Here is a 17234-nt window from a genome sequence, read left to right as displayed (position 1 = left end):
ACGGTGGAACAGCAATGGCAGGTATTTCTGGGCATAATCCAGAAGATGCAGGATCATTTCATTCCAAAGGCGAAGATAGATTCTAACGGGAGTAGGAGGCAACCGTAGCTGACAAGGGAAGTTAGAGATGGAATAAAATGAAAAGAAAAGATGTATAAGATAGCAAAGAGTAGCGGGAAGCCAGAGGAGTGGGCAACTTTCAAAGGACAACAGAAGACTGCAAAAAGGGCAATACGGGCTGAAAAGATGAGGTAGGAAGTGAAGCTGGCCAAGAATATAAAGAAGGATAGTAAAAGCTTCTTTAGGTATGTTAAGAGAAAAAGATTAGTAAAGGCAAATGTGGGTCCCTTGAAGGCAGAAACGGGTGAAATGATTATGGGTAACAAGGAAATGGCGGAAGATTTGAACAGGTACTTTGGACCTGTCTTCACTAATGAAGGCACTAACAATCTTCCAGATGCACTAGTGGACAGAGTATCAAGGGAGTCATAGGAACTAAAAGAAATTTGCATTAGGCGAGAAATAGGATTGGGTAGACTGGTGGGACTGAAGGCTGATAAATCCCCAGGGCCTGATGGTCTGCATCCCAGGGTACTCAAGGAGGTGACTCTAGAAATCATGAATGCATTAGTGATTATTTTCCAATGTTCAATATATTCAGGATCTGTTCCTGTGGATTGGAGGGTAGCTAATGTTATCCCACTTTTCAAGAAAGGAGCGAGAGAGGAAACGGGGAATTATAGACCAGTTAACCTGACATCGGTGGCAGGGAAGATGCTGGAGTCAATTATTAAATAGGTAATAACGGCACATCTGGATAGTGCTAAAAGGATTGGTCCAAGTCAGCATGGATTTATGAAGGGGAAATCCTGCTTGACTAATCATCTGGAATTTTTTGAGGATGTGACAAGTAAAATGGATGAAGGAGAGCAAGTGGATGTAGTGTTTCTAAACTTTCAGAAAGCCGTTGTTTGATTAGGTACCACACGGGAGGTTGGTGAGCAAAATTAAATCACATGGCATTGGGGGTAGGGTATGGACATGGATAGAGAATTGGTTGGCAGACAGGAAGCAAAGAGTAGGAATAAACGGGTCCTTTTCAGAATGGCAGGCAGTGGAGAGTGGAGTGCCGCAAGGCTCAGTGCTGGGGCCGCAACTATTTACGATATAAGTGATTTGGATGATGGAAGTAGAAGTAACACTAGCACGTTTGCAGATGACACAAAGCTGGGTGGCAGTGGGAACTGTGAGGATAATGTTAGGAGGTTGCTAGGTGAATTGGACAGGTTGAGTGAGTGGGCAGATGCATGGCAGATGCAGTATAATGTAGATAACTGTGAGGTTATCCACTTTGGCGGCAAAAATAAGGAAGCAGATTATTATATCAATGGTGTCAGATTAGGTAAAGGGGAATTGCAACGAGACCTTGGTATCCTTGTACACCAGTCACTGAAAGTAAGCGTGCAGGTACAGCAGGCTGTGGCCTTCATAACAACAGGATTTGAGTATAAGAGTAAAGAGGTCTTTATGCAGTTGTATAGGGCCCTGGTGAGACCACATTTGGAGTATTGTGTGCCGTTTTTGTCTCCTAATTTGAGGTAGGACGTCCTTCCTATTTAGGCAGTGCAGTGTAGGTTCACGAGGTTAATCCCTGGGATGGAGGGACTGTCATATGAGGAAAGATTGGAAAGACTATGGTTACATTCACTGGAGTTTAGAATGATGAGAGGGGATCTTAAAGAGACATAAAATTATAAAGGGACTGGACAAGGCAGATGCAGGAAAAATGTTCCCAATCTTGGGGGAGTCCAGAACCAGGGGACACATTCTAAGAATAAAGGGGAGGCCATTTAAAACTGAGGTGAGAAGAAACTTTTTCACCCAGAGAGTTGTGAATTTGTAGAATTCTCTGCCACAGCAGGCAATGGAGGCCAATTCACTGAATGAATTTAAGAGTTCGGTAGAGCTCTTGGAGCTGGTGGATTCCAGAGATATGGGGAGAAGGCAGGTACAGGTTACTGATTGTGGATGATCAGCCATGAGCACTGTGAAGGGCCAAATGGCCTCCTCCTGCACCTATTTTAGATGTTTCTATGATGTTGGGAGAGTCCAAAACCAGGGACCACAGTTTAAGAATAAGGGGTAGGCCATTTAGAACCGAGATGAGGAAAAACATTTTCACCCAGAGAGTTGTGAATTTGTGGAATTCTCTGCCTCAGAAGGCAGTGGAGGCCAATTCACTGGCTGCATTCAAAAGAGAGTTAGATAGAGCTCTTGGGGCTAGCGGAATCGAGGGATATGGGGAGAAGGCAGGAACAGGGAACTGATTGTGGATGATTAGCCATGATCACATTGAATGGTGGTGCTGGCTCGAAGGGCCGAATGGCTTACTCCTGCACCTATGTCAATGGTCTTAATTCATCTGCCTTGTTACAAATGCTTCATAAGTTCACATAATAGACTGTTACTTTTATCCTTCAAAACACGTTTCTTGGAGTTGACTCCATGCACTGCAGCACTGTTACCGTTAAACATACTCTGCATTACATCATGCTTGTTATTACTAAATGCAAAATTATATTCCATGGTCATGATTTTTCTCTTGATGTTTATAAATATCCATACAGTTCAACACGGCAGCCATTTTGAATTTAATAGCGGCATCTTACCCTGAAGATATTCATGGGGGACAAACATCACAAAGGGATTCTTCACAAATCGGCCACTATTAATCTCTCACATTTTCAATGCTTCCTCAGAAGAGTAATTTTGGAAAGAGTAATTTTTCCAAGATCTTCTGCACAACATCTACATCATGGTCGTATTATATTCTGAAATACTTTTAATAAGATAACATCTTTTGTGGATCAACAAGCATTTTCAGTACCAAGTGCAGCCATTTTCAATAACGCCAACACCCTGATCAGTTCTTAATTTTATATTTTCCGTTTTAGTTTGTGAAGCCTGTGAGACATTTTTTATTGAAGAATGCCCTGTGCATGGCCCACCAATCTTAATGAAGGACACTGTCATTGATTGCAATCGCCGCGATAGAGCTCATTTTACTCTACCAGAGGGCCTCAGCATTGCCACGTCCAAAATTCGTAAAGCCGATCTTGGCGTCTGGAATGAAGGGAAGGTTATTCCCAGGGGCATTTATTTTGGACCCTATGGAGGAGAAGTTTCAAATGAAGAAGAAGCTGCTATCAGTGGTTATTCATGGGCGGTAAGTGGTTCCAATAGCTCATCATGGAAAATGCTCAGCAGGTTTGATAACATTTGTTGAAGAAAGATCATCATCCTGAAATCTGAGCTGTGTTTTATCCTCCACGAATGCTGCCTGCCTTGCTGGGTATCTCCTGAATTCTCTGTTTTTATTACAATTTTTTTGTAGCTGAATTATTTTATATTCTAATCAAAGTCTTCAAGTTTCTTACCAATAAAGAAACAGTTTGAAGCTAACTGAAAATAATTTCTGTAACTTAGATTCTTAATTACATGTTTCCATTTTAATTTGGTTGTCAATGTGAATAGAGACTGAAGGGTCTGTGCTCTTTGTCTTTCTCTTCTGTTCCAGTGATTCCACTTCACTGCTCAGACTGGCATCCCTCTGCCTCACCCAATCTCTGAGCTGACTCAGTGCCCCATCTCCTTCCTGCTCTGCTGCCCCTCTTTCACCCTGATGTCCGACCTCCTTGTTTGAGAATACATTGAACGTTTCTGACTAATCAGAAATCATTAGCACAGTGACATTACCAAAATTAAAGAATCTATTACAACCCGACAAAGCTCCTTGAAATTGTGCAAAATGTTTATTATATTCTTGGGGTTTCTTTGCCATGTGATTTAATTCACAGGAATTTTCGAGTGCTCTGATATAAAAGTGTAATCAAGTAAAATAGGTGAAGTGGTAGTTAGTTGAAGGGAACTGGGAACTGTAAGCTTCACGTTTGTTTTCTTTATCAATGTGGTTTTTTTTAACCAAATATCTCTTTTATAGATCAGTAAGGCAAACAATGACACTGAATACATTGATGCACAGGATGAATCTAAATCGAACTGGATGAGGTAAGGAAAGACAAATGCTTATAATAATAAGCAATAACTGGGTTATTTAAGAATGGAGACACAAGAGACTGCAGATGCTGGATTCTTGGAGTAAAAGCAAAGTGTGAGAGGAACTCTGGGTCAGGCAGCATCTGTGCAGGGAATCGACAGACAACGTTTCGGGTGGGACTGTTTTCAGACTGATGGAGTACAAGGGAATAAAGCTGGAAAAGAGAGGTAAGGTGGGACAAAGGTGGGCAAGTGAGGGGAAAGAAACATAGAAAATAGGTGCAGGAGGAGGCCATTTGGCCCTTTGAGCCGGCACCGCCATGCACTGTGATCATGGCTGATCATCCACAATCAGTAACCTGTGCCTGCCTTCTCCCCATATCCCTTGATTCCACTAGCCCCAAGAGCTCTATCTGACTCTTTTAAATCCATCCAGTGAATTGGCATCCACTGCCTTCTGTGTCGGAGAATTCCACAGATTCACAACTCTCAGGGTGAAAATGCTTCTTCTCACCTCAGTTTTAAATGGCCTCTCCTTTATTCTTAGATTGTAGTCCCTGGTTCTGGACATCCCCAACATTGGGAACATTTTTCCTGTATCTAACTTGTACAGTCCTTTTATAATTTTATACGTCTCTATAAGATCCCCTCTCGTCTTTCTAAACTCCAGTGAATACAGGTCCAATCTTTCCAATCTTTCCTCATATGACAGTCCCGCCATCCCAGGGATTAACCTGGTGAATCTACGCTGCGCTGCCTCAATAGCAAGGGCGTCCTTCCTCAAATTAGGAGACCAAAACTGCACATAATACTCCAGATGTGGTTTTACCAGGGCCCTATACAACTGCAGAAGGATCTCTGCTCCTATACTTAAATCTTCTCGTTATGAAGACCAACATGCCATTGGCTTTCTTCACTGCTTGCAGTACCTGCACACTTATGTTCAGTGCCTGGTGTACAACGACAACCAGGTCTCGCTGCACTTCCCCTTTACCTAGTCTGACACCATTGAGATAATAATCTGCCGCCTTGTTTTTGCCACCAAAGTGGATAACCTCATGCTTTGTGTCATCTGTAAACTTGCTAGTGTTACTTGTAATTCCATCATCCAAACCATTAATTTATATGGTGAATAGTTGCGGCCCCAACACTGAGCCTTGCGGCACTCCACTCGCAACTGCCTGCCATTCCGAAAAGGACCCGTTTATTCCTACTCTTTGCTTCCTGTCTGCCTTCCAATTCTCTATCCATGTCAGTACCCTACCCCCAATACTGTGTGCTCTAATTTTGCTCACCAACCTCCCGTGTGGGACCTTATCAAAAGCTTTCTGAAAGTCTACATACACTACATCCACTGGCTCTCCTTCATCCATTTTACTTGTCACATCAAAGAATTCCAGAAGATTAGTCAAGCAAGATTTCCCCTTCATAAATCCATGCTGACTTGGACTTATCCTTTTACTGCCATTATTGTCAAATGTGCCGTTATTGCCTCTTCAATAATTGACTCAAGCATTTTCCCCACCACCGATGTCAGGCTAACTGGTCTACAATTCCCCGTTTTCTCTCCCGCTCCTTTCTTGAAAAGTGGGATAACATTAGCGACCCTCCAATCCACAGGAACTGATCGTGAATCTATTGAACATTGGAAAATGATCACCAATACGTCCACAATTTCTCGAGCCACCTCCTTGAATACCCTGGGATGCAGACCATCATGCCCTGGGGATTTATCAACCTTCAGTCCCATCAGTCTACGCAATACTATTTCTCGCCTAATGCAAATTTCTTTCAGTTCCTCTGTCTCCCTAGATCCTCTGTCCTCTAGTACATGTGGGAGATTGTTTACGTCTTCCTTAGTGAAGACAGATCTGAAGTACCTGTTCAACTCCTCCACCATTTCCTTGTTACCCACAATATTTTCACCCGTTTCTGCCTTCAACGGACCCACATTTGTCCCAACTAATCTCTTTCTCTTAACATACTGAAAGAAGCTTTTACTGTCCTTCTTTATATTCATGGCCAGCTTCCCCTCGTACTTCATCTTTTCAGCCCGTATTGCCCTTTTTGTTACCTTCTGTTATCCTTTGAAAGTTCCCCAAACCTTTGGCTTACTCCCCTTAGAATCTTTCTTCCTCTTTGGAAAGAAATGATCCTGCATCTTCTGGATTATGCCCAGAAATTCCTGCCATTGCTGTTCCACCGACATTCCTGCTAGGATCCTTTTCCATTCGACCTTGGCCAGCTCCTCTATCATGCCTTCATAGTCCCCTTTGTTCAACTGCAACACTGACATTTCTGATTTAACCTTCTCCCTCTCAAATTGCAGATTAAAACTATTCATATTATGGTCACTACCTCCAAGCGGTTCCTTTTCCTCGAGTTCCCTTATTAAATCTGGTTTGTTGGACAACACTGAATCCAGAATTGCCATCTCTCTGGTAGGCTGGAGTACAAACTGCTCTAAGAATCCATCTCGAAGGCACACTGCAAACTCAATTTCTTGGGGTCCAGAACCAACCTGATTTTCCCTGTCTCCCTGTGAACTGTGAACTGTGAGGAAGGTGCCATGAGGTTGCAGGGTGACTTGGACAGGTTGTGTGAGTGGGTGGATGCATGGCAGATGTAGTTTAATGTGGATAAGTGTGAGGTTATCCACGTTGGTGGTAAGAATAGGAAGGCAGAGTATTATCTGAATGGTGTCAAGTTAGGAAAAGGGGACGTACAACGAGATCTGAGTGGCCTATGTGCGTCAGTCACTGAAAGGAAGCATGCAGGTACAGCAGGCAGTGAAGAAAGCCAATGGAATGTTGGCCTTCATAACAAGAGGAGTTGAGTATAGGAGCAAAGAGGTCCTTCTGCAGTTGTACAGGGCCCTAGTGAGACCGCACCTGGAGTACTGTGTGCAGTTTTGGTCTCCAAATTTGAGGAAGGATATTATTGCTATTTAATTGCTAGGTTAATTCCCGGAATGGCGGGACTGTCGTATGTTGAAAGACTGGATCGACTAGGCTTGTATACACGGGAATTTACAAGGATGAGAGGAGGTCTTATCGAAACGTATAAGATTATTACGGGGTTGGACACGTTAAAGGCAGGAAACATGGTCCCAATGTTGGGGGAGTCCAGAACAAGGGGCCAGTTTAAGAATAAGGGGTAGGCCATTTAGAACTGAGATGAGGAAAAACATTTTCAGTCAGAGAGTTGTAAATCTGTGCAATTCTCTGCCTCAGAAGGCAGTGGAGGCCAATGCTCTGAATGCATTCAAGAGAGAGCTAGATAGAGCTCTTAAGGATAGCAGAGTCAGGGGGTATGGGGAGAAGGCAGGAACGGGGTACTGATTTAGAATAATCAGCCATGATCACATTGAATGGCGGTGCTGGCTCGAAGGGCCGAAAGGCCTCATCCTGCACCTATTGTCTATTGTCTGCCTGCCTATTGAAATCTCCCATAACCACAAACCTTTGTTACATGCCAGTTTTAACACTTGCTGCAACTTAAACCCTATATCTACGCTATTGTTTGGGGGTCTGTAGATAACTCCCATTAGTGTCTTCTTACCTTTACAATTCCTCAACTCTATCCACAGTGACTCTATATCGTCAGACCCTATGTCATCTCTCACAAAGGACTCAATTTCACCCCTTCCCAACAGAGCAACCCCACCTCCTCTGCCCACCTGCCTGTCCTTTCTATAGGACGTATAACCCTGAATATTCAGTTCCCAGTCGCGATCCTACTGCAGCCATGTCTCTGTAATCTACCAATCTCTAACTGAGCCTCAAGCTCATCCTCTTTACTTCTTATACTTTGCACATTCATATATAACACTTTTAATCCATTACTCATCTCACCTTTCACATCGATTCCTATTACACTTGGCCATTCTCTCCTATACTCTCTTTCCCTTCAACTCCATCTTTGTTTATCCCATTTGACATCCCCCTCCCCCCACTATTTAGTTTAAAAGAGGGGATGAATGGGAAATACATGACTCGGGGAAGGAAAATGGTCCATTTTACTCATTAATCCAGAAAGAATCAGCATTCTGTCTGGGCGATGCTTTCCTTGCCTAAACCAGCCTTTCTCCTTGGATCACTCCATGACCCACAACTCCTATCTCAAGCCTCGTGCTTTTGGAATGTCACCTGATGCTGCAAAACTTTGCATCAAATATTCAGCCTGTCATGTCTTGATCTGTGACTGGGAGACTGATGCCACAGTTTAAAATCAGGTCTTGATGTTAAAATCTGTGGTATCTCCGTGAAGCCAATATTCCAAGAGAAGAATAACTCAATTCACACCACGCTGCATCACAGCTGCTCTGTCTTTGCCTCCCTGTAAATAACACAGCCAGGGTCAACAGTGTTTAATTGTTCCACAATGAAATTCTAACTTCCTGCAGCTTAACAAGTCTGTTAACGCAATAACATGCAGATAAATAGAAAGTAATCAATACAATACCAACAACAGTAATACCAGGTAGACATAAAAACAGAAAAGACTGGAAATACTGCGTAGGTCAGGCCGCATCTGTGGGAAGAGAAACAAAGTTCAAGTTTCCTTCAGCAGTGTGCTGACAAAGGGTGTACAATATTTCAGGTTGAATTTGGACCATGGCTGGGGACATCTCCCATTCAACAGACTTTGCTGATATACTTTACGTTCTGTGTTCACTTATAATTTTAAGTGACTGTTGTACCTTCTATCTGTGCTTGTTGTGTTGCAGATTTGTGAACTGTGCCAGAAAGGAGGAGGAACAGAACCTTGTTGCCTGTGGGCAACATTTACTACAGGACCTGCAAGCCGGTTCCTCCTCACTGCGAGTTGCTGGTCTGGTACGGTGATGACTATGCCAAGGATCTGGGAATCACATGGACCACAATGTGGATGTCAAACCAAGACCCAAAACGTGAGGATTCTGCACAAATCGGGGAACTGCAGGCAACTTTAATTGTGTGGGAAGGAACTGCAGATGCTGCAGATAGACACAAAATGCTGGATTTACTCAGCGGGACAGTCAGCATCTCGTGAGAGAAGGGATGGGTGATGTTTTGGGTCGAGACCCTTCCGATTAGTTAGGGAAGAGGGAAACGAGAGATATTAAACAACGATGTAGAGAGATAAAGAACAATGAATGAAAGATATGTAAAAAAGTAAAAATAATAAAGGAAACCTACCATTTCTGGACTATCTCCGACATCTCCCTACCGTTTCTAGACCTCACCATCTCCATCACAGGAGACAGACTAGTGACTGACATCTACTATAAACCCACTGACTCGCACAGCTATCTGGACTACACTTCATCCCACCCTATCTCCTGCAAAAAGTCTATCCCCTACTCCCAATTCCTCCGTCTACGCTGCATCTGCGCCCGGGATGAGGTGTTTCACACTAGGACATCAGAGATGTCCCACCCCATCAGCCAGAGTATCCAACAAATCATCCTCCAACATTTCCGTCACCTCCAACGGGACCCCACTACTGGTCACATCTTCCCATCCCCTCCCCTCTCTGCGTTCCACAGAGACCGTTCCCTCCGTAACTCCCTGGTCCACTCGTCCCTTCCTACCCAAACCACCCCTTCCCCAGGCATTTTCCCCTGCAACCGCAGGAGATGCAACACCTGTCCCTTTACCTCCCCCCTCAACTCCACCCAAGGACCGAAACAGTCTTTCCAGGTGAGACAGAGGTTCACCTGCACTTCCTCCAACCTCATCCATTGCATCCGCTGCTCTAAATGTCAATTTCTTTACATCGGCGAAACCGAACGCAGGCTCGGCGATCGTTTCGTTCAACACCTTCACTCAGTCCGCCTTAACCAACCTGATCTCCCGGTGGCTGAGCACTTCAACTTCCCCTTCCACTTCCAGTATGACCTTTCTGTCATGGGCCAGTGCCATAGTGAGGCCCACCGGAAATTGGAGGAACAGGACCTCATATTTGGCTTGGGCAGCTTGCAGCCCAGTGGAATGAACATTGACCTCAACTTTAGATAATTCCTCTGTCCCTCTCTTCCCCTTCCCCTTCCCAGTTCTTCCTCTATCTTCCTGTCTCCACTTATATCCTTCCTTTGTCCAGCCCCCCCTGACATCAGTCTGAAGATGGGTCTCGACCCGAAACGTCACCCATTCCTTCTCTCCTGAGATGCTGCCTGACCTGCTGAGTTACTTCAGAATTTTGTGAATAAGGGAAACGGGCCTTTGTTATCTGTTTGTTTATGTGAAAATAAGAAGCTGGTGCGACTTGGGTGGGGGAGGGATAGAGAAAAAGGGAATACCGGGGTTACTTGCAGTTAGAGAAATCAATATTCATACCACTGGGCTGCAAGCTGCCCAAGCAAAATATGAGATGATGTTCCTCCAATTTGCGTTTAACCTCACTCTGACAATGGCGGAGACCTAGGACAGAAAGGTCAGTGTGGGAATGGGTAGGAGAATTAAAGTGTTTAGCAACCAGGAGATCAGGTAGGTTCAGGCGGACTGCGTGAAGGTGTTCAGCAAAACGATGTTTGGTCTTACCGATGTGTAAGAGTCCACATCTTGAACACAGTAGATGAGGTTGGAGGAGGTGCAAGTGAACCTCTGCCCAACCTGAAAGGACTGTTGGGGTGCCTGGACAGATTTGAAGGAGGAGGTATTGGGGCAGATGTTGCGTCTCCTGCAGGGGAAGGTACCTGGGGAGGGGGTGGTTTGGGTGGGAAGGGCCCAATTAACCAGGGAGTTGCGGAGGGAATGGTTTCTGTGGAAGGCGGAAATGGGTGGAGATGGGAAGATGTGACTAGTGGTGGGATACCGTTGGAGGTGGCGAAAATGTCGGAGGATTATGTGTTGTATGTGAGGGCTGATGGGTTGAAAGGTAAGGACTAGCGGGACTCTGTCTCTGTTACGAATAGGGAGAGGGGGAGGAAGGCAGAGCTGTGGGGTACCGAGGAAACAGGAGTGTGGCCTCATCTCTGATGGGAGAGGGGAACCTCCATTCCCTAAAGAATGAGGACATGTCAGATGTCCTGGTAGGGAACCCCTCATGTTGATGTGGCGTAGACGTAGGAATTAGGAGTAGGGGATGGAGTCTTTGCAGGAAGCAGGGTGGGAAGAAGTGTAGACAAGGTAGTTGTGGACTGTCAGTGGGTTTGTAATAGATGTCAGCCTGTGATGGAGACTGAGATCAAGAAAGGCGAGGGTGGTGTCAAAGATGGTCCAAGTGAATTTGAGTGCAGGATGGAAATTGGTGGTGAAGTTAATGAAGTCCATGAGTTCTGGATGGGTGCAGGAGGTAGCACCGATGCACTTGTCAATGTGACGGAGATACAGGTCAGGGAGAGGGCCAGTGTACGCCTGGAACAGGGATTGTTCAAAACAATCAAACTTTAACTAATATACTGTAAAATAATTACGGATGTTTAAAGTGGCACGTCAGAAACTATGATCAAAAACAAAGCAGCAGTTGTAGTAAGGATGAGAAATTTGCAGAATAGTGAAGTGCAGAGAATTGTGCTGAATGATGTCGCAGGTGTCAGAAGCACAAAAACTTTGTGGATGCACTGATTTTATTCAAAACATCCTTGGAGCAACTTATGCTGAATCACTGAGCATTTACAAAGATGCAGTCAGCCCCTTTGCCCTGCTGTCGTCCTCAGCAACTCCCAGCTCATGATGTTATTTGACATCTGCACTTTGCTTTTCACTTGCCCATTTTAACAAACCAGTTATCACACTGGGTTAGAAGAATTCTTAAAAACTTACTGACGTGTACCTTGTTCCTTGGGGGATATCAAAGACAGAATCCATCCCCCTCGAGTCTTTATCAGAATCATCTGGTGATTGATAAATCCCTCCTCCCCACAATCTTTCACTAGTCACGCCTGTAAATTATTTCAATTAACATCTCCGAGCAGCTCCATTAACACTGAAGCATTTACTAATCTGTCTTCGAAATCAGAGCGTGGATTTTTTGCTGAATGTGATCATTTCTGTTTCCTTCTCCAGCGGTAGACGGCGTGACCCAAGGAGACTGTCATCCCTGCCCTCACTGCACTATAGCATTCACCACGGCGGAGAACCTTACAAGGCACTTAAGAAGGCATCCTGAAGCCTCCATACCAACGCCAGCTGGTCAACCTTCTACTCCCAGAGTGGACACAGATCCACAAAGTAAACGTGAGCAGAGTCCGTTCACACCATCTGACGGAAGGAGGGCAATAGGGAAGTCAGGTGATATTCCAGGACAAATAACGGAGAGACAGCATGAATGTGCTGAATGTGGGAAGTGTTTCACGCGGGCAGGGAACCTCCACGAACACCAGCTGACCCACACCAGAGAGTGGCCGTACACATGTTCTGTCTGTGGGAAGGGCTTTGCATGGGCAGGGCACCTCCACCGACACCAGCGGACCGGACCCACACCGGAGAGAGGCCGTACACATGTTCTGTCTGTGGGAAGGGCTTTGCACACTCAGGGGACTTCCACCGACACCAGCGGACCCACACCGGAGAGAGGCCATTCACATGTTCTGTTTGTGGGAAGAGCTTTGTAAACTCAGGGCACCTCCACCGACACCAGCGGACCCACACCGGAGAGAGGCCATACACATGTTCTGACTGTGGGAAGAGCTTTTTTTATCTCTCTCAGCAGAAAGCTCACACCTGCCGTGAAACGTGCCCCGTGTGTGGGAATGTTTTTAAGGACACAGCTGCTTTCACTGTTCACCTGCGAGCCTGTGTTGAACGGTAAAAGTTCACCAATTGTCAGTGTTATAATTTCCTTTATATTATTTAATTTCTTTTATTTCAATTATTTCCTTTTGAACTACGTTAAGTAATTATGTTTTCAAACAGTATCAATATTGGTACTTGCTGTATTTCCCTCTTTTTGGTGATACTTTGTGTGGAGAAGTCTGGGGTAGAAGGGATGGGTCCGTGGTTCCCACTCCCTGTGTGAATTGGGGACCAGGGATGGGTATCATTGCCGCATGTCCGACCCTCTCTCGACTGCATCTTCCGACTGGGATAGACTGCCCCCACTGGGATAGGCAATAGACAATAGGTGCAGGAGTAGGCCATTCGGCCCTTCGAGCCAGCACCACCATTCAATGTGATCATGGCTGATCATTCTCAATCAGTACCCCGTTCGTGCCTTCTCCCCATACCCCCTGACTCCGCTATCCTTAAGAGCTCTATCTTAATTAGATGGTTATTGTGACTGCAGGATCGCTCGGATCGGGGCTGTCGTGATGCAGTCTGGTTATCGCACTGAGTTCATCAACACTGCGATTAATAAATTAACCACTTTTATTGTTGCCGCAAGTCAGGAGAACCGTTCTGTGCCGTGGGCTCATTGCTCCGGTTACTTTGATTAAACTGTTGGTCCCTGCAGGTTTCACTTTATTCCTGTGAGATTTCTTGAAGTGGTGATCACTAAAATGCTGACACTGGAGTTTGCAACGTTTGAAGTGTTGTTCGAAGTATAAGCAGAAGGTTAGTTTGTAAATTGAATCGTTAGATGCTGATTGATGTAATTTATTTAACGAATGTTTGAGACCTGAAATGTGTTTTAATTTGTTTCATTTTGCATTGTATTTAAAATATTTCTGTGTGAGGCGATTGACCAGCACCCGCGTTGTCCCGGAGAAATCTGTTCATGTTATTGTCATGTTATTAAAGTAATTGTGTTGTGAATCAATGTGATTGAAGAGTATTTTTAATGGCGATGGTATCAACTCCTGGGAGCTCCGTGCATCATGTTCCCTGTTGTTGCTGATGGGAAGTGCAGCGGCTCAGTGGACGCACGGCGCTGGTCACTGTGTAATCCCCTCCTGCCTCATCACCAAACCTTCCCAGCGCTCGGCTCTCCACCCCTGCCGCTGCAGCGCCTGCACACATGCACCGTCCAGTATTTATGCTCTTTGTTCAGCCGGCCGGCTTCACCCTCTGCAACGCTGCATCAATACACACGCGGCTCATGCAAGCTGTTTCCCCAGTCTGTGTCCGATGCGCTTGTGACGTGGTCCCTGCTCCTCCGGCCGCCGTGAGGTTCCCGCGGTGGGCGACGAGTGCGTGTGTGTGTGGGACCCCAGTGAGTGCGGGCGGGAGGGAGGGCGAGGGCAGCGTCAGGAAATGGAGGGGAGACACAAGAAACTGCAGATGCTGGATTACAAATAAAATACACAGCGCCGGAGTAACTCAGCGGGTCAGGCAGCATCTGGGGGACATGGATAGGCGATGTTTCGGGTCGGGACCCGTCTTCCGACTCTAATGGAGGGGATTGGATTCAGCTGCCGTCAAGCTGACAAAGGTCATAAGTGATAGGAGCAGAATTAGGCCATTCAGCCCACGGATGTGTGGAACAAGCTGCCAGAGGAGGTAGTTGAGGCAGGGACTATCCCAACATTTAAACAGTTTAGTCTTGCACTGATAGGAAACTTCACTGGAATTAAGTATTCTTTATTTTAGGCTTCAGAGATGGAGCGTGGAAACAGGCCCTTTGTCTCAACGAGTCCACGCTGACCAGCGATCACCATGTATCACCCCACACACAAGCACTATCCTACACCGTGAGGGGCAATTTACTGCAGCCAATTAACCTACAAACCTGCACATTTTTGGAGTGTGGGAGGAAACCGGAGCACCCGGAGAAAACCCACGCGGTCACAGAGATAGCGTATAAACCCCGTACAGACAGCATCCGTAGTCAGGATCAAACCCGGGTCTCTTTTTTAAAATATATACAAAAGCTTTTATTCAGAAAACAAAACAAACATACAAAAGGGTAACACGATCAAAGGCTGCCGATATTGGCAGTTTACAAACAAACAAACATCAAACTAATACATCGCCAACTTTATCAATAATACACTCGACGTCCCGCGGCGACCAGCGTTCACGGAAGGCCTCCAGCGGCCCGTGGACACCACGTGTTCCCTCTCAGGGACACGCGGGCACGGACGTTGGCCCGGAAGAGGGGCAGGCAGCCGACCCCGGTGCGGCCGTCGACTACCCGCTGCCTGGACCCGCAAATGGCCATCTTGGCCAGGCCCAGGAGCAGACCGACAGGGAGACCCCACCGTCCCATCCGACCCTCCCCCCCTCTGTACCGGGTGCCCAAAAATCAGGAGCACAGGACTGAAATGGAGCCAAAACTTGGGGAGCAGCCCCTATAGAGACTCGAACACGGGCTGCAACCTCTCACACTGTAAGTACAAATGGTACACGGTCTCTTCCTCACCGCAGAAGTAAACCGTGAGGCAGCAACTCTACCGCCGAGCCACCGTGCCGCTCTATTCCCACAGTACCGTGCTGCCCATGTTCATTACAAAACACAACAGGTCAGTTCTTCCCACAATAACAGTACAGGAGGAAAGGGGGAGTGAGTAACATTACACAGAGAGAGGGGTAGTGAAAGTAACAGGAGAAGGGGGAGTTCTGCAGTTGTACAGGGCCCTAGTGAGACCGCACCTGGAGTACTGTGTGCAGTTTTGGTCTCCAAATTTGAGGAAGGCCATTCTTGCTATTGAGGGCGTGCAGCGTAGGTTCACCAGGTTAATCCCCCGGAATGGCGGAACTGTCGTATGTTGAAAGACTAGGCTTGTATACTCTGGAATTTAGAAGGATGAGAGGGATCTTATTGAAACATATAAGATCGTTAAGGGATTAGTATGGCGAGTCCGGAGGCTTGTACTTTGTTAAAGAAGTTTATTGCGGCAGCAATATTCAATTACAAAGGATAACAAACGAGATTACAGACAACCATTAACTCAAACTGTTCACATCGAAGTTCTCTTCCCACTGCCACCACCTGACCTTGCTGGCCAATCAGCGGGGTTCGACTCTCAGGACCAATCCCTATGGGCGCACCACCATGTGACCTTGCTGGCCAATCCGATGGTTCGACTCTCAGGACCAATCCCTATGGTCACTACAATAGGCAGGAAGTTGTCATAAACAGGAAGTGCAGGTCAGAGAGGGAAACCTCATGGTGTAGACAGTGTGATTCATCTGTGTGTAATCTGCTGCCATCCTTCGTCACAGAGTTTGTTAGACGCAATGTCTGTAAGTAATTATGTTTAGTGACATCATCTTTATATGTTCCTATACTAAACGTATAATGTAACTAAACCCTATGTTATTTCTTTTTGTGCCTAAACGTTACAGTTTCACATTTGAATTCAGTAAAGTATCAAACGACAGCTCGTCTCTACTGGTCTTTATTGGGTCAATTGTTTAGCTTGCTAGATAGCCGGATAGGAACATTCGGCGAGTCCAGTATAAAACCCCTTGCCTCGACTAAACCCCTCGCCTCGACTAAACCCCTCCTCGACTGTGAGATGTAAATGTGAGTGCTCACAATCACGATGCCAGAGACAAAGTCGTGGAAACAAGACAAGTTTATTCACGAGTCTGCAGAGCCGGGTGCCTCTCCAAACCGAGACACACCGAGACAAAGACAGTGCCTTCTCTTTATACAGTACAACTTCGTTGAATCTCCCTCCCTTTTGCTGAATCCCCCTCCCCTTCAGGCTCCTTCCAATCAGAGCGCTGAGGTGCACAATCTTCTGTACCGCCCCGGGTACCCCCCCAGATCATACATTGTATGTGCATGGCAATTGGCAGTTCCCCGATCAGGGGCGTATTTGCAATATTCATTTACCTCATTGAGCAAGCGCAGTAGTTATCCACATGACCCTTAGTTACCTTCATGACCCATCCCTGCTGCTTAGACACTCTCCTAAATTTACGGCCCTTTGTCCAGCCTGCCTCTATCCCTGTACCACATTATCAGTGCCCCAACGAACTCGGTGGTAGTTGAATCACCCTGTCCCTGACGGTTTAATAGCCCTGTCCCTGGTTGAGTGGTAGTTCAACCATACTGTCCCTGACGGTTTAATAGCCCTGTCCTTGATTGAGTGGTAGTTCAATCATCCTGTCCCTGACGGTTTAATAGCCCTGTCCTTTTTTTAACGCTGCTATGGACAGGCTTTGCACTACTGTTCATTTTTTAATTTTTATTGTAATATATTCATCTTCATCTTTTTTTCATTGAAGTGACTATATTTTATATTGATTGTTGTTTGCTGTGCCTTTTTAATTTTAACTTAATTTAATGCACTTTATTCCTCGGGATTGTGGGAAACGGTATTTCGATTTTCTGTCTGTGTAAACTAACTGAAAATTGACAAT

At 45.8% G+C, this 17234-nt stretch overlaps 1 protein-coding gene across 1 annotated transcript in view; it reads left to right on the top strand.

The window, feature by feature from the left end:
* The window catches only part of LOC144612198 (uncharacterized), a 34368-nt gene extending 20840 nt beyond the window's left edge, over positions 1-13528 (top strand). Inside the window, exons 5-9 of the mRNA XM_078431756.1 lie at positions 2955-3226; positions 4001-4068; positions 8786-8894; positions 12691-12788; positions 13435-13528. Coding sequence (XP_078287882.1) covers positions 2955-3226; positions 4001-4068; positions 8786-8894; positions 12691-12788; positions 13435-13528 — 641 coding nt within the window. The remainder of the gene's footprint in view (positions 1-2954; positions 3227-4000; positions 4069-8785; positions 8895-12690; positions 12789-13434) is intronic.
* The last annotated feature ends 3706 nt before the right edge of the window (positions 13529-17234 follow it).

Source organism: Rhinoraja longicauda, chromosome 43 (assembly GCF_053455715.1).
Source record: "Rhinoraja longicauda isolate Sanriku21f chromosome 43, sRhiLon1.1, whole genome shotgun sequence".
Taxonomy (NCBI): domain Eukaryota; kingdom Metazoa; phylum Chordata; class Chondrichthyes; order Rajiformes; family Arhynchobatidae; genus Rhinoraja; species Rhinoraja longicauda.
This window is presented reverse-complemented; position numbering and strand designations above follow the sequence as displayed.